The sequence below is a fragment of the Podarcis erhardii genome (assembly GCF_964252035.2).
Source record: "Podarcis erhardii genome assembly, chromosome: 14".
Lineage (NCBI taxonomy): Eukaryota > Metazoa > Chordata > Lepidosauria > Squamata > Lacertidae > Podarcis > Podarcis erhardii.
Genome location: NC_138503.1, coordinates 1,424,597 through 1,451,276, shown reverse-complemented (window position 1 = coordinate 1,451,276; position 26,680 = coordinate 1,424,597). Strand labels below are relative to the sequence as shown.

Sequence of the window (26,680 nt, the reverse complement as noted above, 5' to 3'; positions counted from 1 at the left end):
CATAAGTCCGCATGCAGATACTCGCAGATATATGGGTATACAGTGGTACCTTGGGTTACATACACTTCAGGTTACATACGCTTCAGGTTACAGACTCTGCTAACCCAGAAATAGTACCTCGGGTTAAGAACTTTGCTTCAGGATGAGAACAGAAATCGTGCTCCGGTGGCGTGGCAGCAGCAGGAGGCCCCATTAGCTAAAGTGGTGCTTCAGGTTAAGAACAGTTTCAGGTTAAGAATGGACCTCCGGAACGAATTAAGTATGTAACCAGAGGTACCACTATATGTTTTTCATTTATTTTGTGTTTTCTTTTGTAGTTTTGTAGTTTGTTTTCCACATGCCGTGTGTGTATGTGCTGTAATAATAAGTTAATAAAAAGCATTTACAAAAAAACAAAAAAGCTACATGAGAATCTGTATAAAATTTCATGCACGTTTCTCTGAACACACACATTTTTGTCCAACAGATGCATTCTTGCAATCCATTTCCCCCAATATTATTCATTTTTGCACACCAGTGGCACTAGTATACATTTTGTGCATTCTTTGTCCTGAACTACACATTTTTGGTTGTCAAACTGCATCAGAAAATTCAAAAAAGTAAGAATTTTGAACAGCAGTTCCAGTTTCTCTGGACAACCTGTTTACTCGGCTTTCATCCAGAACTGCTTGTATGAAGTTTGCATGGTGGGTAGGCTTTGTCTGGTTGTTCTTGAGAATTCATTGTCATTTGTTTGTAAGGAACTTATACATCCTAATTTGCTTGCAGGTATTTATCTGGGTTCCTGATCATCATTCATTCATCCCACACTTTTCAATGCATTTACTCATCACTTTCAAAACCAAAGTGGATTTGCTGTGCTAGGTTGAAAGAGCACACTTAGGACTCTTCCAGACTTCCACACAGGCCTCGGCTTTAAAACTCCTTGTCCAAGCATTGTTGCTTTTTATCCTGGTGCTTTCCCTGGGAAAGCCCATGTTTTATCACTGAATCAGAGGAAATGGCAACCAGGTTTTCCATAGATTGCTGTTTCCACCAATTTAGTGAGAAAATGAGGGTTTTCCTAGGGAAATCACAGGGATAAAAAATTGCTTGGACATAGCGCTTCAGTCTGGCTTGGAGGTCTACAGCAGACACACACTCCCCCGTAAGCACACCATTTTGATTATTTATTTATTTATTTTATTTGATTTATTAGATTTCTATGTCATTTTTCATTCAAGTGAATCCCTAAATGGCTTACAAAAAATAAATAATAACAACATGATATAACATAATTTTTACCCATACACTCTCTATCTGCCTTCCATGCTGCAGGTATTGGATTTCTTCACAAGCGTACACATCCCTTACATATAATGCTGCTGCTTCTCCCTTCCTGTTTGGTTGATTTCTTTTGAACAGATTATACCCCTCAATTCCTACATTTCAGTCATGAGTCTCATCCCACCAGGTTTCAGCAATGCCTCCAGGTCATATTTGCCATCCTGTAATAAGAGTCCAAATGCTTGTTTCCCATACTCTGTGCATTTGTGTAGAGACAACTGAAACCATGAGTTGTTCCCTCCAGCTGCCTCCTTCTTGCAGTTTCCTGCCCTTTAGCAGGTTTCAGCAGCAGCACCTCACTTTCCTGTGCATCAAAGAAGCTATTATTCCCGGTACAAGGTATTCCCCTTTTATCTGTAATACTGTCTCTCTCCTCCTCAGGATTTAGTTTAACACTCTCCTGATCAGGTTCACAAGAGTCTTAGCAAACACATTCTTGCCAACCATTGTGAGATACAACCTATATCTTGCCAGATGTTGTTCCTCATGGAATTGGGACCATGGTCCAAGAAGCCAAATCTTTTCTGACAACATCACCTGGAAGCATGGATAAAGCCAGGAGGCAGCTGCCCCCCCCCATCTAGTAAATAAATAAAAATACCGAACTAACTGCTGTCCTTGCTCCTCAGCAAGGTGTCTGAGGTGAAATCAATTTTGAAACTACAGTGACACAGCATGGCTCCTGACAGTCCCACTTCTGTGTGTCACATTCTTCCAGGGATTTGTCTCCTGCATGGAGTGAACGCCCTGCATCTCTGTCCCAAGACAGTCCACTCTGGTATTGTGATAATTTCTTCATCTTGCCCAGTAGCTCGAAGTGTGGGTAGGCAGACCTCAGATTGCTGTACTTTCTCTTCCAGCAAGGCAACCAGCTTGCACTTGCTGCAGGTATAGTTTTGCACTTTCGCCAGCAGAAATAGAAACATGGCACAGGTGTGGTAGGTCACTGCAACAGCTCCCTCACCATCCATGTTTCTTGGCCCTGTACACACAGTGAGGCCTCCTTCTCAAAATGCCCTTGCAAATGCCCTTCTTACAAGTCCTGTTTGTGAGCTCCCAGAAGCTGTATTCAGCTCAGTAGAACATAAAGAGATGGTACTTATTACTTGATGCTGCAGATTTGTGCTTAAAGTGTCTTTGATCATGGATTTGAGACTGATTTTATTGTATATTTTTTTGTACTCTGTTGCATATTCTATGTCATCAGCTATCCTGTGTTCCTATCTTGGAGTAAGGGCAGGGTATGAAAACTATGTATAATAACAACAACAACAACAATTCCCACCTTTTGCAGCATGTAAGCCTACCTGTTATATAGAAGGATATCCGGCTTCCATATCTGGCCATCAGGAAAACGGACGTTCTTCACTCCAGGATATTCTGACATATTCCACTGTAAATAGTAGTCTGTCCAGTACTGGAAAATTAAGAATAATAAGCAAACACACACAGGTTAATTTAATTTTCTACTAGCAGTAGCTTGTTCCTTCCAGAGTATGGCAGAGTTAGGACTCAGATGAATGTCTTGCCTGGAACTCTCAAGAAGTGGCATTTTACTTGCAAAAAAGCCCCAGATTCTACAAATTGTGCATTTAGCAACTGAGGCAGGGGTAGAGGGTTGGGAGAACAACTGAAGGCATTAAAATTTCATTTTTAGGTCACCCAGTTGCACACAGCAGCCTGTAAAAGAAATGCCACTCTGCTTGTGACTTACAGTTTGTGCCATCTCAAGCATGAAATTGGAATATATATATTAAAGGTCCCACAGAGGAAATAGGAAGCTGCCTCAGATTGTTCATCTAGCAGGGACTTCCGGGTTAGCGCCATCGGTAATGGCGGATTCCCTCTGACTTTGAGGGACCAGCTCTGTGGAAATCGGGTCTGTACCGCTGCGGCGAAGCGGAGACCCTTCAAAAATCACAGGCGGGTGAAGCCTGTCAGCATGGGACTCGGCGGGCACCCTTTGCGCCCCCCCCCCAATTTGCAAGGAAACCCGACTACGGGCTCCGGAGCGAAGTGGGTGAGTGGCGCGGTGCTGTGAGTCAACTGCTGCTTCCACGGAGCGAAGCCACACAGCCGTTACCGGAGAGCGCTGACTTTTTCCTGTGACAATTTGACTACAAAAGCAACTACCCGTGAGTAGGATAAATTGAAAAAAGGAAGGAAAAAAAGGTCTAATTCGGTACCGAAGCAGGGAGGCATAAACAGGAAGTCCACCTTCCGCTTTTTGTAAATAGCAAAGAAGTTGTAAGCCAAAGCCTTGGAAAGTTGATCGGAAAGGACTAAAATCCCAACATCAAAATAAGTGAATTCCCCCCTTGGTTGCAGGAGAGGAGGGGGGAGAGGTTTGGACTATATTTGCCTGCAAGAGAGAGGGAAGGAAATAAAAATCTATTGCTCAAACCTGGGAATGGACTGCCAATGGACAATAAGACTGCCGCATTGTGAAATGCACTGTTTGTGAATAGAATACTTTTTGACATCCAGCTCTGCAAGGGAGATACATTGTTTCTGGCTGTTTCCTCCTGATCTTAGAAAGAAGGGGAAGTAACTGAAAAGTAACTGAAATTGAAACTGTTTTTACTTTGTGAAATGGGGGTTTAAAAAGTGCTACTATTTAATGCAACAAGTACAGACTGTTACTGTGTCCCCCTAGAGGAAGTTTCTGAAATTGTTACAATAATTGGGCCAGGGGAATTTTCCACTTCAAAACAAATTGTGGCCGTGGGATTGACCTTGGGCATTCAGCTGAAGTGTTATGGCAGATGGAAAAGAAAAAGTAGACTGGCTCCAAGACAAAACAACAAGGTCTGGGAAATCTTTTCAGCCAAGAGCATCAACATCTGGTCCTCCTGCCTCATCTGCGGTTGCATTTACACAACCTAAGTCAAAAGCTATGTAATCTGAAGAAGTTTTAGCACTTGCATTAGGTAAGATAAATGAATCACTGGAAAAATTAAGTAAACAAGTGGTTGAAGCATCAACTAAAATTGATCAAAACACTATAAGCATCAACAATTTGGGTCAAAAGGTGAATACTAATACAGAAACTATTGAGAAATTGCTACAGGAATCTACTCTGACTCGACAGACTGCTGAAGAAGCTAAGGAAAAAGCAGCCGCCGTAGAGGAGAAGATACCAGACATACAGAGGCAACTTGAGGATCACAGGTCGACGCTTTCTATGATTGAACTTAAGGAGAAACAAACGAACTTGAGGATCAGAGCTGTGCCTGAATTAGAGAAGGACAGTCTGATAGACTTTCTTATGCAGGAATTTGCAGACTTCTGGGATTTGGACTTGGAGAAAGAAGAATTTAAGATAGTGAGTGCTTTTAGACTTGGAAGAGGGGGGAAGAACAGGGTGAGAGACTGTCTGATTACCCTTCAAACAAAAGAGGAGAGAGACAAAATTTTGAGCCTGCACTTTCAGAAGACCTTGGAAATACATCAGTCAAAAGTGGAAATATTTAAAGATATTCCAAAACATCTTTTGGACCTTAGGTCCAATTATGGAGATTTGGTTGCCCTGCTGAGAAGGAATAGAATTGTTTTTAGGTGGGAATTTCCCCAAGGCCTATCTTTTAGCTTTAAAGGAAGAAAGATAAAAATAAGATCAGCGGATGACAAAGGAAAATTTTTGTTTGTTTTTTTTAATAATATTTATTAAGAGTTTCCAATTATAACAATATAAAAAAAACAAAACATCAAAATTTAAGATCTTATTTTCCATAACATCTTTCCAGGACTTCCCCTCCCCTCCCCCTCTTCTATTCCAATTCTTACAAATAAATTCAGCAATTTATTATCCCAAATTTTAACCTTATTATCATTAACCCAATTTAAAAATATTTTCCCATCTCCTAAGATCGACCTATTCCCTTCCGCGCGTTCCCCCCTTTAATATACATAATAGATTAAAATATAATAAAATAAAATATGATTTTGCAGCCTTTGGATTCCAAATTTCCCTCCCCCTTTTCCTGGTTGCGTTCCCCATATTGATCAACATCTGATGTCTTCCTGGAGCTCCCACATTTATTTAAACCATAGTCCTTTACCAGTCTTCTTTAATTTTAAATGTCCAATCTTGGAAGGAGTCTATCTCAAAAAGGCCCATTTTTTCCATCCAGATTTTTATATACTTGGGAGTAAAACTCCAATTTTATTTCTTAAACCTTTCAAATCTGGATGTCCCAAATGTTCCCACTTCCAACTTTGTCCAATTCTTATTATTCTTGTTGTTCTTGTTAATCTCTCTCCTCTTTCTTTTCCTGTTTTCCTGCACAAATGTTCTAATTCCAAAAGCTTCTAAATTCCACTGCAGAGGCTCTGTTATTCAGGAACGAAGCATGATGCCAAGTCCCTTCCATTTTTCAATAGATAAGTCTATTGTCTACTTTAGTGTGTAAACCTCTGTAGCCAAAATAATGTTCCATTTCTGCAGTTTCCCAGGAGATAAAAAGTTCTGTCAAATTCGATGCCAACAACTTGTAATATCCCTCGGCTCCTCTAGGTGGATTGTAGTAACTCAGTTCCCTTCCAGATCACGTCCACCAGTCAAAGTAACTTATTATTCCTTGTTTTAAACATTTTGTATCCAATTTGTAACAAATTTAACTGGCAAAGTCCTCGTAACAAAGTTCTCATTTTTGTTCTTCTGCCTTGACAGCTCTTTGACAGCTGTCAAAACCTCTCCTTGTCTTCTCCCGGCGCTCTAACTAAAACGCTCCCAGGTTCCGGGGGGGGGGGGTTGCTTTTTGAATAAATTCCACTTTTCTCCTCCAGCTCAATCTTATAATTTTCCATCGCGAAATTTCATAACTTTATCAAAATAAGGTTGCGCTCAATCTTAGATGTTAAGTCCTTTACTTTAGCTCCTCTACAACAGGGGAGGGGCTGACTTCCTTTTTATACCTCCCCCGCTCGTTCCGAATTCTTTAAAAATTTCTCGCCTTTTTTAATCCAAGTTCCGATTACTCACGGGTTATGCTTTTAAGTCCAAATTTCCAATGGAAGAAGTCAGCGCTCTCCGTCGAATGGCATGCGGCTTCGCTCGGCAGGGGAAGCGGAGGACTCAAAGCACCACCACCCCCGTGTCACCCGTTCCGCAGCCTTTAAAAAGGCTCCTTCGCGGGTCGGGGGGGCTCAAAAGGTGCCAGCCGAGTCACCATGTCCATGGGTTTTAGCGCCCATGGTTTTTAAGGGTCCCCGCGTCGCCGGCGTGGCAGGACCCAGCCCCTACCGAGCAGGCTCCCTCCGGAGCTCGGAGGGAGTCCGCCATTCGGCGATGGCGCCAACCCAGAAGTCGACAAAGGAAAATTTTTGAAAGATCATGGAGAAGACTTGCAGAAAGAATCTGGAGAAGAGTCAAGAGCATTGGACAGAGAACCAACAGACAGAGGACCAGAACAAAAAGCACTGGACAGAGGATTACTAAAAAGATGAATACTAGACATAGCAAGATTACCCTTTGGACTGGACTGCCCAGAGAAAGTGATAATAACACCACAGACAGAACAAGAGCAAGCACTTGGTGTAGTTGGAGGAAAATCAGAGTAACTACATCATGGCTCTGCAACTATTAAGCTGGAATACTAATGGACTTAACTCCCCTCAAAAGAGGAAAAGAGTCTTCCATTTATTAAAAAAGGAACAATTGGACTTGATTTGTCTACAGGAAACACACGTGATAAGGCTACATAGGAAAGTATTGATTAATAAAAGATTGGGCCAAGAGTTTATTTCATCGGACAAAGTCAAAAAAAGAGGAGTAGTAATCTATGCAAAGGAGAGCCTATCACCAAAATTTATATTTAAAGATGACCAAGGAAGATTTGTGGCAATTGAAATTCAACTACAAGGGGAGAAATTCTTGACAGTAGGAGTTTATGCACCAAATGAGGAAAAATCAGATTTTTTAAAAAAGTTGCATGAGACTCTGATGGACTATTTGGACTACAATATGATCATGATGGGAGATATGAATGGAGTGGTATCTACAAATATGGACAAGGCACAGAGACAGGTAGTTACTAAGGACGGCAGACTACCAAAAACCTTTTTTGAGATGACTGATAACTTGGATTTAGTTGACATCTCGAGAACAAAGAACCTCTTGGGTAGAGAGGGAACTTTCTTCTCTGAAGCCAAAATGACATGGACAAGAATTGACCAAATTTGGGTAACTAGAAGACTGGCTCCAAAGACAAGAAAAGTGGAAATTTGCCCTAAAACTTGCTCCGACCATAACACTGTGAAAATGGAGATGAAACTTGCACCAATTGGCTCCTTCAGGTGGAGGATGAATGACACCTTGTTTAGGGATGAAGAAGTGACTAAGAAGGCCCAAAAAACCTTGAGAGATTATTTCGAGATAAATATGAATACTACTGTTGAAAAAAGAGTAATCTGGGACGCAAGCAAAGCGGTTATGAGAGGGTTTCTGATACAACAGAATGCAATAAAGAAGAGAACTCAAAACAAGAAAAAAGACAAAATCTTGGAGAAAATAAAGGAAGGTGAGAAGAAATTGAGAATGAAACCAAAGTCACAAGAGATTCTGAGAGAAATAAAGTTATATCAAGTACAATATATGAAAATGATGAATCAGGAAATAGAATGGAAAATTAAACAGATGAGACAAAAGACATTTGAGTCAGCTAATAAATGTGGGAAATTGCTGGCCTGGCAAATGAAAAAAAAGACAAAAACTTAACACTATTATAAATTTGGAAGTGGAAGGAAAGAATATACAGGACTTCCGGGTTGGCGCCATCGCCGAATGGTGGACTCCCTCCGAGCTCCGGAGGGAGCCTGCTCGGTAGGGGCTGGGTCCTGCCGCGCCGGCGACGCGGGGACCCTTAAAAACCATGGGCGCTAAAACCCATGGACATGGTGACTCGGCTGGCACCTTTTGAGCCCCCCCGACCCGCAAAGGAGCCTTTTTAAAGGCTGCGGAACGGGTGACAGGGGGGGTGGTGCTTTGAGTCCTCCGCTTCCCCTGCCGAGCGAAGCCGCATGCCATTCGACGGAGAGCGCTGACTTCTTCCATTGGAAATTTGGACTTAAAAGCATAACCCGTGAGTAATCGGAACTTGGATTAAAAAAGGCGAGAAATTTTTTAAAGAATTCGGAATGAGCGGGGGAGGTATAAAAAGGAAGTCAGCCCCCCCCCCTCCCGTTGTAGAGGAGCTAAAGTAAAGGACTTAACATCTAAGATTGAGCGCAACCTTATTTTGATAAAGTTATGAAATTTCGCGATGGAAAATTATAAGATTGAGCTGGAGGAGAAAAGTGGAATTTATTCAAAAAGCAACCCCCCCCCCCCCGGAACCTGGGAGCGTCTTAGTGAGAGCGCCGGGAGAAGACAAGGAGAGGTTTTGACAGCTGTCAAAGAGCTGTCAAAGCAGAAGAACAACAATGAGAACTTTGTTACGAGGACTTTGCCGGTTATATTTGCTACAAATTGGATACAAAATGTTTAAAACAAGGAATAATAAAGTTACTTTGACTGGTGGACGTGATCTGGAAGGGAACTGAGTTATTATAATCCACCTAGAGGAGCCGAGGGATATTACAAGTTGTTGGCATCGAATTTGACAGAACTTTTTATCTCCTGGGAAACTGCAGAAATGGAACATTATTTTGACTACAGAGGTTTACACACTAAAGTAGACAATAGACTTATCTATTGAAAATGGAAGGGACTTGGCATCATGTTTCGTTCCTGAATAACAGAGCCTCTGCAGTGGAATTTAGAAGCTTTTGGAATTAGAACATTTGTGCAGGAAAACAGGAAAAGAAAGAGGAGAGAGACTAACAACAAGAATAATAAGAATTGGACAAAGTTGGAAGTGGGAACATTTGGGAAATCCAGATTTGAAAGGTTTAAGAAATAAAATTGGAGTTTTACTCCCAAGTATATAAAAATCTGGATGGAAAAAATGGGCCTTTTTGAGATAGACTCCTTCCAAGATTGGACATTTAAAATTAAAGAAGACTGGTAAAGGACTATGGTTTAAATAAATGTGGGAGCTCCAGGAAGACATCAGATGTTGATCAATATGGGGAACGCAACCAGGAAAAGGGGGAGGGAAATTTGGAATCCAAAGGCTGCAAAATCATATTTTATTTTATTATATTTTAATCTATTATGTATATTAAAGGGGGGAACGCGCGGAAGGGAATAGGTCGATCTTAGGAGATGGGAAAATATTTTTAAATTGGGCTAATGATAATAAGGTTAAAATTTGGGATAATAAATTGCTGAATTTATTTGTAAGAATTGGAATACAAGAGGGGGAGGGGAGGGGAAGTCCTGGAAAGATGTTATGGAAAATAAGATCTTAAATTTTGATGTTTTGTTTTTTTATATTGTTATAATTGGAAATTCTTAATAAATATTATTAAAAAAAAAAAGGAAAGAATATACAGAACCCAGTGGAGATTAGAAAATGTTTCCAGAGGTATTTTAAACAACTATATACACAAGGGTCACAGAAAGAAATTGATATAGATCGATTCTTGAAAATAAATGGAGTACAAAAAATCTCTCAAGAAAACAAGCTAATGCTGAATTATAAAATAACTGAACAGGAGGTAGAAGGTGCCATCCAGAATATGCAACTGGGTAAATCTCCAGGGCCGGACGGCTTAACTTCAAGATATTATAGATCCTTGAAAAATCCTTGAAAAATTAGATAATACAACCACTAAAGGAAGTTTGTAATGAAATTTTGGAAGGGAAAAAAGCACGAGAGTCGTGGAAGGAAGCTTACATTACACTTATACCGAAAACTGAGTCTGAGAAGACACAGCTTAAGAATTACCGCCCCATATCTCTGCTTAATGTGGATTATAAAATTTTTGCAGATATTTTGGCTAAAAGATTAAAAAAAAGTATTAGTGGAAGAGATACATAAAGATCAAGCAGGCTTTCTCCCGGGTAGACACTTGTCTGATAACACGAGAAATATAATTAACATTTTAGAAAAATTACAAGTGAATATTAATACCAAGGCAGTTTTGATATTTGTGGACGCGGAGAAAGCTTTTGACAATATCTCTTGGAGTTTTATGAAGAAGAACTTACAGGGGATGGGGGTTGTTCAAGGTTTTGGAAATGGTATAGGTGCAATATATTCTGAACAAAAGGCTAAACTAATTGTTAATAATGTGGTGACGGAGAAATTTAAGGTAGAGAAAGGGACACAACAAGGTTGCCCAATCTCCCCGTTGCTTTTTATATCAGTCCTGGAGGTTCTTTTAAATATGATTAGGACCAATTGGTTAAGGGTATACAAGTCGGAGCCAAACAGTACAAATTGAAAGCATTTGCAGATGACTTAGTATTGACATTACAGGAGCCAGAATCTAGTACTAAAAGAGTATTGGAACTGATTCAAGAATTTGGTCGGGTTGAAGGTTTTAAGTTAAATAAGTTAAATAAGTTAAAAACCAAGGTTTTAGAGAAAAATCTAACAGTGATTGAGAGAGAGACGTTTCAGAAGGAGACAGGTTTAACATTGGTCAAGAAAGTGAAATACCTGGGGGTTGATATGACAGCTAAGAATGTGAATTTATTTAAAGATAACTATGAAATATGCTGGACGGAAGTGAAAAAAGACTTAGAAATATGGTCAAATTTGAAGCTTTCATTGCTAGGCCGTATTGCTGCGATAAAAATGAATGTATTGCCAAGAATGTTGTTTTTGTTTCAAACACTGCAAGTTTTGGATAAAATGGACTGTTTCCAGAAGTGGCAGAGAGATATTTCTAGATTCGTCTGGCAGGGCAAGAAGCCCAGAATAAAATTTAAAATACTAACAGATGCAAAAGAAAGAGGTGGATTTGCCCTCTTGAAAACACAGACATTTTGGACTTAGAAGGTTTCAATAATGTATTTGGGTGGCATGCATATCTGTGGTATGACAAGGTCAAAGCACATAAAGCATTTAAAAACCATATTGTCAGGAAAGCATTGTTTAATGTCTGGACAAGATATAAAGACCTACTTGAAAATAAAACCCCAAGGTGGTTGTCACTGATGGAAGCGAAGGCTCAGAAAAAGCTCAATATGGAGGCCAAATGGCCAAAATATTGGGAAATTTTGGAACAAGAGGGAGATAAATTGAAATTGCTGAGCTTTGAAAAACTAAAAGACAAAGTGTGAGATTGGCTTCATTATTATCAAATAATGGAGGCATACAATTTGGACAAGAAAATTGGCTTCCAGAGGGGAAAATCAAAATTGGAAACAGAACTGTTAGATCCCAAAACTAAGATTTTGTCAAGAATGTATAACTTGCTGTTGAAATGGAACACTCAGGATGAAATGGTGAAATCTGCTATGATAAAATGGGCACAAGATGTGGGACACAACATTATGCTGGCTGACTGGGAACAGTTATGGACCACAGGTATGAAGTTTACGGCATGTAATGCCTTAAGAGAGAATATTATGAAAATGATATACAGGTGGTACATGATGTAATGGGATAAGGGGGCTACTCGTGCGTAAGCGTTTAAGCCCTCAAAGCTTCACAGTCAGTTTCTAAACTCTCCCAGTCCGCGGAGCCATGGGTGCATGGCTACCTCAATCGCTGGCAGAATCCGTCAGTGGGCACTTCCGGAATTTACGCCAACATAAGAGTTCCTTGATGGAAACTCTCCTTCTGGATTCTCTACGTGACAGTTTCCTGCGCGGAGTAGGCGTCCCCAGCGGAGGTCCTGAGCCCTCCCCGCTGTTCTCACTGGAAGCATCTTGGAGCCGTTCCTCCGACTGAGTTTCTGCAGGAACTCTCCCTCTCCCCCTGCTGGTTCCTTCCTCAGCATCCGAGGGTCTCCTAGCCTCCTTGAGCCCTTCCACCACCTGCCTCTCCGATGGCAGTTCCCTAACACATGACACCAGTCAAGCTTGCAAAAATATATCATTTGCCTGATAATAAATGTTGGAAATGTAAAGAGACTGAAGGTACATTCTTTCACCTTTGGTGGACGTGCCCAAGGATTAAGGCTTTCTGGGAGATGATTTATAATGAAATGAAAAAGGTATTTAAATATACCTTTTTGAAGAAAACAGAGGCCTTTCTCCTGGGCATGGTCAGCCAATTGGTGTCAAAGAAGGATAGAACTTTTTTTATGTATGGCACAACAGCAGCAAGAATACTCATCGCAAAGTATTGGAAGACACAAGATCTACCCACCCGGGAAGAATGGCAGATGAAGGTGATGGAGTACATGGAACTGGCGGAAATGACTGGCAGAATCCGAGACCTGGGAGAAGAGTCGGTAGAAGAAGATTGGAAGAAATTTAAAGACTATCTACAGCAGTAATGTTACAAAGGAGTATGTAAAAATGGATTGTTAATAGGTGAGAATGTAAAGTTATAATATTTTAAGATAAATTATTAAGATAAAAGCAAAAATGGAAAGGATTTGCTGAAATCGCTAATTGAACTAGAATACAAAAAAGGGAGGTGTGAGGAGGTCAGGGAAACAAGCAAATGAAAGACAAGACATGGAAAGGTTGATTTGTTTTTAATTGTTTTTACTTTTCTGTATTTTGTATTTTTTGCTTCTTTTTCTTTTTTTTCTTATTCTTGTAACTTTAATAAATATTATTTTAAAAAAACAACAGATTGTTCATCTAGCTTCTCTCCTGCAGCCTTCCCCAACAAGTGTCATCCAGGTGTTGCTCAGTTACAGTTCCTATCAGCCCCAGTATGACTACTGGTAAGGGATAATGGGAACTGTAGCACACAGGAAGTGGCTGGCACACCAGCCCCCCACTCATGATGTCAGCCTGATGGTCAGCTGTAGAGAGATGAACCAAACAAACCAGGAGAGGCTAGGCAGGTTGGCCCTGCCAGAGAAGAAGCAATGCTCAGCCAGCTGGAGGATGAAGGTGTGGTGCGTGGCACATTAATAGAAGGACTCAAGCTGGGCGGAGGAGAAAGGATGGAGGTGGAGTGGTAGAATAAGGAAAGAGGAAAGAGCTAGGCTGTTTAGCAAGCCTTGCCACAGTGACTTAGGACACAGCAGGAGAGAAAGGAAAAGCCAGCAGTTCTGGAGCTAGCCAGCCCAGTGGTGAGTCAAAGAAGAACATAAGAAGAGCCTTCTAGATTAGACCAATGGCCATCTAGTCCAGCATCCTGTTCTTACAGCGGCTGACCAAATGCCCCAGTGGGAATCCCACAGGCAGGAATCAAGTACAAGAGCAGTCTCCCTTCCTGTGGCTTCCAGAACCGGCATTTAGAAGCATTGCTGCCTCCCACTGTGGAAGCAGAGCAGAGTGGTGGACATCACTACTTCCTGTTTAACCATGTTTAACCATGTTAGCTGAAGAAAGCAAGTGGCTTCTTACACACCTGATAGAGGACTTAAGAGGGAAGCAAGAGTGCTTAGCTAAGCAGATCTCAGAAGGGCATCTGAGTGAAGAGCTCACGTGTTGTTTTCTGAAGGAAAGTTAAGTCCTGGGGCTCTGAAGACCCTTGAGATCCCTAGTGGGAGAGTGGAAGCTCTTACATAGTCTGACTTCATTCAGAGAGCATCAGGTGGAGAAGACTGGTCTACTCTCACCAGCAGTGAATCTCCAACATTTCATACAAGGGTCATTTCCCAGCCTTGTCTGGAACTTTTACACATCAGGCCCTCCCATTGTGGCATGTGATGTCACACATGTGTGACATGTCATGTGTGTATGCTGGGCACCCACAATGATGGGTGGAACCTGGTGAGCCTAACCTGAGTTGCTGTGCTCATTAAGCCTGACACTCCTGTGCAGATCCTGTTCTGCTAATAAAGAGTTAACTCCAGCTTGCTTGGTTATTTACTGCTGGCTCACCCTTGTCACTATAGGAATGTTAAGGATTGTAGGAAAGGATATATTGAATAAATATTATCCTTCCTTCACTCACACTAGTGAGTGATGTAGCAAAGCAAATTCCCCTTAATTTAGCTGGAAGCTAGTTTGATTTGTTTGAATCTCTTAGTTAAGATTATTTCCTGGTGTCCCCTTTTATCCCTCTTAAAAGAATAAAGACACAAGAGTCTTCCTGAGTAAAATAACAAAAAGTTTACTCACATTTCGGTTCACGATATGATCCCTGAAAGGCAGGCTTTTCTTAGCAGTTACATAAACAAAGGCAAGCAAGAGGCCACCTTCCAGCCAGGCAAGAGCACTTGAACAGAGCATGGTGTGGGGCTCAAGAGGGGCAGGGCTTGGAGAGAATCCTGTGGGCCAGAAGAGGAGCCTGGCAGGCCACATTCCCGCCCTAAACGTTTGCAAGGCTCCTCCTCCTTTGCATTGTGTTTGTCTTGACTGCAGCCTTGTGAGCTACCAACCTCAAACAACAGGGGACAAAGAAACATGGTGGGCTGAAGATCCTGTACTGATTTGCACTACCCAGCCAGCTTCTGCGCAAGGTTAAGTGGAGATCACCTAAGGCAGGTTCCTATAATTTCACACCAGTGCTCCAATCATTAGTTTTAGCTTCAGAAAGTCACACATTTCCCCCAGATGATTGTTTTGCTCCACGCAATGCATGAAAGCTTCATTCCAGGGAAATTTGACCTCTTGTTTAGCTCCAATCTGCACTATGTTTTTTCCTTTCATTTGTATTGGGCAGTTCTTTTGCAACTCAGTATGCTGTTTACAACCCTGTCAAAGCAGCAAATGACCAAAGGGGTGCTCCTGTGTGCCCTCCAGCTCTACAGGTGTCAACTGCTGGAGGTCGTCTCCAGTCAGGATGCCCAGTGATTAGCTCTTGTCTCTCCCAGTGCTTGTGACACTGATAAATCTGTCCTTGATTAAACTGCCTGGGTTCTTCTGGGACCAGTTTTTAAAGCTGATGAAAAGTTTTCTTACTTTTATAAATAACTTGTGCCTTTTCCACATCTTCTTTTAAAATGCAAAGGCAGCAAAAGACAAACTTCTTCTTTTTGTCTCATCAGTATCAATCAGCCAATATGTTTAACTATGCAACACATGATTAAACCATGGAACTCACTGCCGTGGGAGGCAGTAATGGCTACTGAGCTAGATGGCTTTGTAACAAAAATAAATATATGAATAAAGGACTTAACCATGTGAGGCTGACATAAAAACCCTGCACAAGCACTATGCAACAGAACGAAAGATCATTATTCCCCCTCCTCTCACTTTCCCCCCAAATAACGTACAGTATATAACAGTGTCTCATACTGAATGCAAATGAACTGTGAAAAAGACTATGAATTGAAAGTGGAAACACTATAGGTGCCCCTTTTTGTTTATTTGTTACAGAGGAAAATCTTTAATAAAAACTATAAAAAAGAGGATTAGAGAAATTCATGGAGGAGATGGCTGTCAAAGGTTCCTCTCCAGGATGGCTCTGCTCTGCCTCCACAGCAGAGGCAGAAATGCTTCTGAGCGCCAGTTGCTGGAAAACAAGAGGGGCAGAAAGTCCTTGTCTTCACATCAGGCTTTCCCCCTTTTCTTCCTAATGTAACACTAATGTCTCAACAAATGAAACTGATGTGTAGAAAATGTAACTTGACATTGCACATACTTTTGTAAACCAAGAAATCTTTAATAAAAAAATGTTTTTAAAAAAATCCAGCTTGTATACTCATATTTCAAATAATCTAATTCAAAGTAGTGCAAAAGCCTTGTCTTCATTATTCAATAAATGCTTCCTAGTTTGTTTCAAAAATATCTTGCCACTGTCTTTTTCTGGTTTATTTTTATAAAATGTGTTAATGTTCTCATTGACACAAATTCCCAGTGTTTATCAATCCATTCTGTTGATTGGTTGGTTTGTAATCTTCACTTGCTTGCATACAGTAACCTTGATGCTTTCAACATATAAGAGACAAGTTCCTTGTGTCCATTCCCTACAATGCAGTGTTTTTGAAAATCATACGTTGATAAAAGTGCTGTGAGTGCCAGCACAAAATGGATGCCATGGGCAGCAAAAACAGTACTTGGTACTGGGGAGGACTATAAAAAGAAAGGGGAGGAACCTTGCATATATGTAGCTGGTCTCTTATTAAACTATCAACTTTTTCCCATTTTTAAAATATACTGGTGTTTCCACCACATATGAAACTAATTCCCATTTTTTGGCATTTCCAGTTGAATAGTTCTTTATCTTCCGCAGTGTCCCCCGTTCTGCATCCTGTAACCCTCCCCTCAAATTGTTTAAAATGGAGTTGTGTAAATACACTTCATGTCAATTTCTGGTAACACCGTTATGTCACTGTGTCCTGCTGCTCAAAGCACCGTGCAACATCTGAAATACAGTCAGTTGTGAGCAAAGAGCTCTTTGATGTAACTGATGGTTGATACTGAAGGTGTTATGTACTGAGCTTGGATCCTAGAACAATAGGCAGGTAAGATCCTAGAAGGCAGCAACTTGATTGGTCTGCAGGAGCTGCCCAAAATGGTCAAAGGCCTGGAAATGATGCCTTATGAGGAACGGCTAAGGGAGCTGGGCATGTTTAGCCTGGAGAAGAGGAGGTTAAGGGGTGATATGATAACCATGTTCAAATATATAAAAGGATGTCACATAGAGGAGGGAGAAAGGTTGTTTTCTGCTGCTCCAGGGAAGCGGACACGGAGCAATGGATCCAAATGTTGGGATTCGCAGGATGATGAGTAAGTCTGCAGGCTTCAACAGGCTGATGCAATACTCTGTGAAGTGCTAGGTCAGAGTGACTCAGCAGGAATGTGATTGGCTATCACCTGTTTTAAAAGGAAAGTCTGTTCAACAGTAGTTGTGGTTGTGTGGTGGTTGTGCTGTGGTGTGGTGGTGCTCTGGTGGAGAGTATTCGTTTGCCTTAAGGAGCAGGTACTATGTATGGACTGTTTTTGTAAATACTTGTATATAGCTCACATTAAAAAGACTGCACTGAAAAGAAACCTGGGACTCTGAGTGTTTCGCTAAAAAACACCGCAAGGAATTCACGACACCAAACTACAAGAAAGAAGATTCCACCTAAGCATTAGGAAGAACTTCCTGACAGTAAGAGCTGTTCGACAGTGGAATTTGCTGCCAAGGAGTGTGGTGGAGTCTCCTTCTTTGGAGGTCTTTAAGCAGAGGCTTGACAACCATATGTCAGGAGTGCTCTGATGGTGTTTCCTGCTTGGCCCTTGTGGTCTCTTCCAACTCTAGGATTCTATGATTCTATGATTCAATCCGGGTCTAGGAGGAAGTCAATCAGCAACCTGACTGGGCTGCAGGAGCAGCCCAATCAGGCTCCAGGAGGGGAATTGAATCAGCCAGTCATGCGGGACCCATTGTGTAAATAATGTATATATAGCCAGAGGTTTTGGGGGGAAACTCATTCACTCACTGATGACCATGAGCTGAAATAAAGAGCATGAAATCAACACTCAACTCCAAGTATATTTCAGAAGGAAATGAATGCAGTGAAAAAAGTGGAGGGATGGGAAAAGAGAGTAGAAATTTATGAAGTTAACTTCCAGATTCAGACGACTTCAGGAGTCCTTGTGAGCACTCCTCGCTTTTGATTAAGGGAGGTTTGCTCATTTGATGTTTGTACTATCCATGTCAGTGGCAGACCTTGGGGTTTCAAATTTCAGTGGTGCTCTGTACAATACCAACATTTGGCACGCCCCCCCCCCGCCTCTCACCTTCCATTACACATCGTAGTTGTGGCGCCACCAGAGGAAGGTGAAAGTCAATGCTGTCCATTTGGGACAACATCTGATAGCTGGCCTACCATAGTATTCGGGATTTCACAAGAGTGGACAGCTGACTTACTGACACACACTCAGCATGTCTGACCATATTTGACAGCTGGCATGCAGTAGCAGTTAATGTCTGACACTCTCTTACAATGGAAAAGAATCAATATTTTATTAAATGAACTCATTCACTAAACCAATCACAAGGAGCAAATATTGGGCTTGTCATATTCTGTTTAAGGTCTTTTTGCTGTTTTTACTGTAGAACATCTGCTTTGCATGCAGAAGGTCCCAGGTTCAATCCCCAGCATCTCTATGTAGGACTGAGGAAACACTCCTGTCTGGAAAACTGGAAAGCTGCTGCAGGTGAGTGTGGATGATACTGAACTAGATGGACCATTGGTCTGGCTTGATATATAGCAGCCTTCTGGGTCTCTGCAGTTTCACTTTCCATGGTGCCCACATGTTTCTTTTAAAGGGAGGAGCTGTAGCTCTATGATAGAGCCTCTGCTTTGCATGCAGAAGGTCCCAGGTTCAATCCCCAGCATCTCTGGGAAGGGCTGGGGTGTCCCCTTGCTTGAAGTCCCAGAGAGCAACTGCTAGCAAGTGTAGACAATCTGGAGCTAGATCTTGGCATATGATAACTTCCTAAGTTACTGATAAAATCACCCTCTTAAAGGAAACTTCTAAACTTTAACACTCACCATGTGTAGCCAAATGTTGGTGGTTAAAACTTGGTTCTTTTCATCCTGCCAAAGGAAAGGAAAGGAACAAATCAATGTTGGTTGTTGTTCTTTTTATTTTTATTTTTAAAAAGCTGTTATGAAGAGTTATCGAAATAGCTTTCCTCTGCTATGAATCTCAAATAGCTGCCTGCTCAAAACCAAAGGATCCTGCTTGAAAGGCATCTAGTTCCTTCATAATACCTTGCGTCAAGCACTTTCAGAAATAGGTCACTGACTAATGTGAATTATCATTCCAGTTGATACAGGGCATCAGGCTATTTATTGCTTATGGGTTATCCTGTGTGACAGCTCAACCAGATCCTCTAGAGCAGGGGTGGGTTCAGGCTTTTCAGATCAACTCTGGGGGGTTTTAATAGATCTACTGGAGGTGCAAAAAGCACACAGCTAGAATGAATGAACTGGGTTCCTTTGTGCACATTCTGAACCTAAGTTATTGTCTGCCATGCCAGACCTTAACTGGGGCCACAGTCCTTGTGCACAGAAAGCCCATTCCTGGTTAGCATTCTTCATTTCAGCTGCTTAATTGCAGTGGCAAAAGTCCTATCATTTTTAAACAATTTGGAAATCCAGAAACACTCCTTGATCAACTGTAAAGCACCCAGAGATTCCACTCTGCCTCCTGCCCAACCCTTCTCTGGAGAAGTCATCAGGTGAACTTGGAGACCAGAAGCAGCCAGCAGGGTGCACTCCGGCTGTTACTGGAGTACAGTTCCCATCATCCTTGACTGTTAGCCATGTTGGCTGAGGCTGCTGCAAGTCGGAGTCCAAAAACATCTGGAGAGTGCCATGTTGGCTACCCCTATCCTAGGCTGAGAGTTGCTTTCAGACATTGAACAAATTAGCTCCCCACCAGCTGAATCCACAAAGCCCAGGAGAAATTAGGGATGTTTACATGTGTTAAGTGAAGACATGAGAGGGACTGGTGGTGCTCACCCATCCTGTACTCTAATGCTGCTGTGTCTACTGGCCACACACCCTTGCCAGGTATACACTTGACATTGCTAAGAAATAAGGATCACTTCCACATGTGTCCACTTATAATTCAATTCCACTACATTTCTGTATTAATAAGATTTATAAAAAAACAACTGCACAATTTATTTAAATAGGTAAATTTCTAAATACATTTTCTCTTAAACTGCACATTTAAAAAAAAAAAATGCAGTTTTCATTTTCTTTGCTTCTTCACTGCATCAGAAAAGCAGAATCAGTTCTACTCTAGTCCAGAAGGTGTGGAAAGAGTCAGTTCATAGCAGAATCAGAAGATCAAAATCCTCAAGAACTCTTTATAAAAAGGGGGGTGGTCTTAGATGGTGGGAGGGTGAGAGGCTGAAAGATATGTTGATGTATCTCATCCCATGAGATACAAAAAATCTCATAGGAGAACTTTTGGTTCAACTCCATCTTACCACCTGCCTCTCAGGAATAGCCCCAAACTAGAATGAGAGCAAACAGGTCATCCTCTGAGGCTTTTGCTGTCACCAGCCCTACATGTGGGGAGACCAAGTGAAGACAGAGGCCTGACAAAAAGAAGAGCTGATCTAGACCCATCATAATTAAGACGGAGAAATCTATGTTACAGAGGAGTAATGGCAACAAGTGAATACCGACTGACCCATCCACAGCTGGGTCCAGCATCTGCCCATGCATACCTATGTATAGCTGGACCCCGCCCTGCTTAACAATGAATAAAAATAGAGAGGTTCCATTTGGGCAACAGACCAAGCAAATTAGCCTCTGGATTTGGGTTTGCAGGTCAATTTGGCGTCTGTGCCTCACAGCTCAGGTGTCCTCTTGGGTGGATATTTTGTCCACGAAGATTAACAGCAGCTGTACCCACAGTCCATCTGTCACAAATAAGCACTGCCTTTCAGCCAAATGGTTATTTAAGAACCTTGGTGAAAATAGACTTTCTTTACCACCAGGACTCCCATTGATGCCTGAGGAAAACAATCCATCACTCTTTATCTGTGTTCTGTTTCCTTGAAGGCTTTGTCCATAATGGCTTCCTAAAGGTGTGGCTTGTTACCACAGTGATTCACAACCATACCTCATCCATGTTAATGGCAACATTATTACTTTCCATGCATACAGAAATGTGTGTAATTCATCAGACAAGCAAATGGCTATTGAAGGGAGTAAAAAAATGGAATAAATGAAAACCCTGCTTTCCAAGGGGATGAATCCATTAAGCCTTGAACACCTGCCTGGTTAATGACATCCTCAGAAATGCTCCACGTTGGCTGCCCAGATGCTTCTGAAACCAATTCAAGGTGCCAGTGCTAACTTTAAAGCAGAATGGGAGGGGGTGAGCAGCCCTCCAGATGTTCTTGGACTCCAGTTTCCATGAACATCAGACAATCTGCCAATGGTTGGGGGGGGAGGAGTTGGCTGGCATCGATCTGTCTTGGGAGACAATGGAAGAGTGTGGCTTTGGGGGTGAAGTCAAACTATTGGAGAGTTACAGAACCTGCTGGGTCTGTAGAGACTGATACAGGAGAGATGTTTTCTGGCAGCTGGGGCAGGTGAAGGCATCCAGTTGTGCTGATGCAGTTGTGCTGTGGCATTTCTTCTTTCTGTGCTCCTCCCACTAGTCATTCCATCTCTGGTCACTGCTGTAGATACATGACCTGACTGAGGCACTGCCTCTTCTGCAAGGCATTTCCACGTGGCAGTGTTAATGTTGCCAGCTGTCATATCTCATTTGCAGACTTTTTTTTATAATGCAGAGGTGGTCTGTCAATGGGCTTGGTGCCAGCTCCCCATAGAGCATGTCCTCGAGGATCCTGCCATCTTCCATTCTGTGGACATGAGCAAGCCAGCATAGATGTCACTGAGACAGGAGTGTGAATGTGCTGGGGATGTGGGCTTAGGGGAGCACATCTTGGTTTGAGACTGTGTCAAGATCAGTTGAGAAGGCCCTCCTGGTCATTTCACCACCCTCAAAAGTCTGTGGGTGGCAGTTAAGGACAGGGCATTCTCTGTGGCAGCCCCTAAGCTGTGGAATCTCCTCCTCATTGAGGTGCACCTGGCTACTTCATTGTATTGCTTTGCTCATACGTTGAAGACATACCTCTTTAACCTGGCCTTTGACACCTAGGAGAGATAGAGTAGAGCTGATGTCCTGGACTGGCTGGATGCAGAGGAATGGGGGGAGGCACCAGGTAGGGAACCCCTAGGGGAAGAAGTGGTGGTGGGATGATGATAAGTGGTCAGAGGGAGAAGAAGGAGCAGACTGGGAGGAGAAGGTGTTTGAAGCAGAAGAGGTAACAGGGTTTATGGAGCAGGAAGAGGCTGTGACAGAGAGCAGTTCATACTCCAAGGCTGGAGAGGAGAATGGCCAAGAAGCAGAGCTGAGACAGACTGCTGAAGAATCCAGGGACTCTCCCCCTCATGCTACAACCAGCTCCCCTTCCCCCTGCTCTCCCAGAACAGAGATTGGTTGTGCACAGACACAGTTTGTGAATGCTTGGGAAAGACCCTGGAGAGAAAGTGGTGGGAAGGTGGGGACTTCAGTCCTCACCACTGCTTTGTTGAGGCAAGACCTACTGGGAAGAGCTGCTGGGGTCACTAGACCTGCGTTGTTTTGGTTCCTTTGAATAAAGAGCTACCTTCACCTACACCATGCTTTTCATTGCTGACCTATACCAGACTCCAGCTCCTGGCAGAAGCAGAGATATAGTGATGGGCAGGGTGGGTGTATTTTTATATTGTTGTCCCCTGCCCTGGAGCCTTGTGCTTGAAGTGAAGTGGGACTCAAATAGCTGAAGGAGCACCTCTCACAACGCTAGCCTGCCCATGTCTTCAGATCCACCATGTGGGTCTTGCCCCGTCACTGAGTGAAGTTTGTGATGTGGCCACAAGGGAGAGAGACTTCTCATCCACTGGATAATGTTTGTGATGTTGGTGCCAGGTCAAAACTCACTTATTTGTCCAGGTTTTGTGCTTAGTCTGACCTGTCTGCCGGCTGCCTGTAGTGTTTTTATTTACAAGAATGCTGCTTTGTTTTAAAATGTGTTATATTGGATTCATTTTGTTTTTCCTTTTCCCCGATGTACTACTTGCCCTCTGATGGAAACAGGAGAGGAGGGCAGGTAAGGAAGTGAGGACACCATCCCATACCTGCCTGTGGATCAACTCAGAGCTGGCCCTCCTGCTGCTCTTTTCCTTCTCCATTCATGTTCCAAAGAATTAAAAGGTCCTCCATTTTCCCAGGAAGAAGACTTAAGACAACTTATTAGGTTGAAATATAATGAATCAGAGACTCTATCAATCAGCCAAATAACTAAGTACGGGAGGAATCAATGATGACATAAGAGGGAAGCTGGGTTTGTAAGCCAACTGGTTATTTGCTCCTCAGCCAAGGGTGGAGGAAGTGTCTCCCTGCTGTCCAGGGTTCACCAAGATGTGCAGACCAAGTACCTGCAAGCCTCCACCTGTGGGTGATGACACAGGAGTACCCCTTACTCTCCCCATCATGTCTCAGGGGAGCCGTGAATTAAGGGCTCACCTTTCCTCACCTGCTGCACTGAATGCCAAAAAAGGCAAAGAATGCCAAATCAGCACAAACTGAACAGTGTGAAACAGGCAAAAGCAGGAAGTCCCAAGTGCCAATTAGGAGCTCCCCACCCCCGTTTCTACTCAGCACCATAAAAGACGGCTAGCCAAAGTCCACACTATAAAGGGAAGGAGGGAGGGCAGTGGGCAGAGTAGCCTTAAATACCAGACTAGCCTGCACACTCCCACTGGTCTCTCAGGCCCACCTGGTTTCAGGCCCTGTCCCAAAGAAAAAGACCACCTTGAGGTCTCTTTCCCCAAATGGGGGGGCATGAGGCAAATCCACTTGCACCACTGAAATACCCACTCAGCCATGATGCTCACTGCGGTGAGCTTTGGCCCATCACTGCCTCTCTCAGTGTAACCTACCTCACAGGGTTGTTGTAGGGATTAAATGAGGGAGAGAAGCATGAAAAGCTCCTTGGAGAAAAAGGTGAGAGACAAATAAAATAAATAACACAAGTGTGGAAAGCCATTAACTTTCATTTCTTTCTTCTTCTTCTTTGCCTTTTATCATTCTGTTTTTCAAAGGCTCTCGTCTCTCCCCACCCCAAGGCATTTTCTTGTGGGCCCATCCCTTACATGGCTTTAATTTTTAAAATGAAAGATTTGTAGCTTAACCACTGCATTTTAAAAATGACTGTTGTACATTGCTTTGGGGGCTCTGGTCCAGCCAATGACTGGGATATAAATCAAATGACTGTCTGTCTGCCTAACTGAAAGAATGAAGACTCAAGTGCCTAGATTATTGTTTTTTCTTCTCTTAGGGAGTTATCCTGAGTTTACATGAGCTCTTAAGAGCCCCATGACTCAAATGTCATGACAAGCCATCAAGAAAAATGGGAGTGGAGAACCATGTACCTTACTCTTGTTCCTGAATCACTAATTTGTACAGTTTGGCAGAGCTCACAAGTGAGCATCAGTGACGAAGAAGCAACTCCAGGCAGTTGCTGCTCACTCTCTCCCTTGTGCATTTCATGACTTTTAAAATTCGGGATGTGTAAGAGAGCATTCTTGGGCATAATAGCTCCCGCTCAGATTACTGCACCAAAGATTCCCTTCCCTCAAAATGAATCTTCCAGCCCCTTGTTACCCAGACATAAAAATAGCACAGCAGGCCGAAGTACAACCAATAATGATGCTGCCTGCCAAACAATGAACAGGATGGATTTTCCTTTTGCAAAAATATCAGTCTTCATATTGGCAACAAATAAGATGACTATTGAAGGGTGAATAATTCCAATGGGTTGTTGTTGTTGTTGTTGTTGTTGTTGTTGTTGCCAGCGGGAAGGGGGCCCACAGCTGCATACAACATCTTAATGAGCAGAAAGACCACAGTGCCTCAGGAAATCACCTTCCAAAGGCCAAACCATGTGCTATCCCTTTGCCATAGAACATCAGCAACAGTTTCAAGACCAAAAGAACATGTGAACTGAAATGCAGCATCCTTTGAAATTTGCATGTCTCTGAATTGCAATTCTCCTGCCACATAATGTGTGCAAAAAATACTTCCCTGCAAAGGTAGATAAATGCTCAAATAATCTTCTTTGGAAAGGTTCTGATGAAGAACAAGATGAGTCAATTAAAGACTTTGTGAGGAAACAGAATGTGGAGTTCAATACAAGGTGACACGGGAAAGGGAGGGATCTGCTATACAGGACTAGCTCCTCATGCAACAGATTCTACAGATACAACTTCTATAAAAAATGGCCTGTAGTGAACACATACTGCAGCACACACACACCATGCTGGTGTCAAAATGGCTGTTCTGTTGTGGTTTGGCAATCTATTGTGGATGCTTTATTCAGAATTCCCTGCAGGCACACATAGTAAACAAGGAGGTGGGTGAAGCTAAAAACGTAGGATAAATTGCTTTGTGTAAAGAAGTATTCATTCAGAATAACACAGTGAATTTATAAGCTCAAGAACAGGTCTCACTTCATGTATCACCCACCAATCTACCTGCAAGGCAGAGTTGCAAATACCCAGGTGACACCATTAGAAAAAAGTATATGGTACAGATAGGGATGGAATGTTCTAAACATCTTGATGTGGGCTAATCTACACATTTCATTGGAGATGTGTTATAGCTTAGTGGTTGAACATCTGCTTGGCATGCAGAAGGTCCCAGGTTCAATTCCTGGAATCTCCAGATGGGGAAATAATCTCTGTGTGAAATTGTGGAGAGCCGCCATATAGACAATAATGGACCAAGGGGTCTAACTCAATAAAAAGCAGCCTCCAACATCAGCTGGACTCGTTTGGTTATGTTAAAATCTACATTTCTTAAAATGAACAATTACAGTTGTTGGATCACATATCAGGCACATGCAATGTATACATATAGGGCACTGTTTGTGTGTTGTGCAATATACAAATTCTGTACATAGTTCAATATATACATTACTATTTTTCTAGGAAAAAAAGAGGTGGCGGAATGCCTCCCTCATTCTCTTAGAATGGCAATGGCACCTACCTGAGAGGTGCTGGAACTGAGTTCTGGTGAGTTCCAGCTAGAAAAAAGCCCTGAATATAAACTCACTGGTTTTTGTATTCCCAACCACAATAACTTCAACTCTAACTCTCCTCCCTCCCAGTCCCAGGCCACATCTACTGATCATCACCAGGCTGAGCTAACAAAGACCTCATCCTGAAACCTTAGTGCATGGGTGGGGAACCTGTAGCCCTTCAGATGATACTGGACTCCAGCTTCCATTATCCTAGACGATCAGCTATGCTGCCTGGACCTGATGGAGGTTATAGTCCAAATGCCTGAATAGCTCAGTTGGTAGAGCATAGGCCTCTTAATCTCTCAGGATCATGGGTTTGAGCTCCAGGTTGGGCAAAAGATTCCTGCATTGCAGGGATCCCTTCCAACTCTATGATTGTATGAAATTTGGAAGGCATCATGCTGCTTCCCCCTGGCCAAGAGTGGATTGAATGACATTTTCCTCCATCCCTATCAAACAGACAGGAAGTAGCAATGAGTCTACATCATCAGTCAGAAGTCTCAAGTGGCAAATATAATTTCAGGACCACGGACTGAGGCTAACATGCAACTGAACAAAGAGCCAAGAGCAGGGGGAGCTAATGTGGTGCTGTCCAGATGTTTTTGAACTACAACTCTCATAATACCTGATCATTTGCCATGCTGGTTGGGGACGATGAGAGTTCTAGTCCAACAACATTGGGAGATGCTACATTGGCTACCCCTGGCCTAGAGTATAGCTCCAGAATTGATCAGAACCCTACTGAAAGTTTAAATAGGGCATTGCCTTTCTGGAGAAGAACCGTCATTTGAGGGGAAAACACTTGGGAACTTGTAGCCCTCCAGATTTTATTAGACACCAGCTCCCAT

At 42.5% G+C, this 26,680-nt stretch overlaps 1 protein-coding gene across 5 annotated transcripts in view; it reads right to left on the bottom strand.

Annotated features, from left to right (window-relative positions):
• The window catches only part of LOC309328751 (neuronal acetylcholine receptor subunit alpha-7), a 95,898-nt gene that overhangs the window by 33,235 nt on the left and 35,983 nt on the right, over positions 1–26,680 (bottom strand). For 3 of the 5 annotated variants that reach the window (XM_081839080.1, XM_081839078.1, XM_081839081.1), the window contains exons 3-4: positions 18,724–18,768; positions 2,634–2,743 (exon numbers count right to left, since the gene is read on the bottom strand). In XM_081839080.1, the coding sequence (XP_081695206.1) occupies positions 2,634–2,743; positions 18,724–18,768 (155 nt within the window). Of the gene's footprint in view, positions 1–2,633; positions 2,744–14,413; positions 14,530–18,723; positions 18,769–20,487; positions 20,705–26,680 lie in introns of those variants that run through there. The other 2 variants (XM_081839082.1, XM_081839079.1) reach the window with 2 other exon arrangements.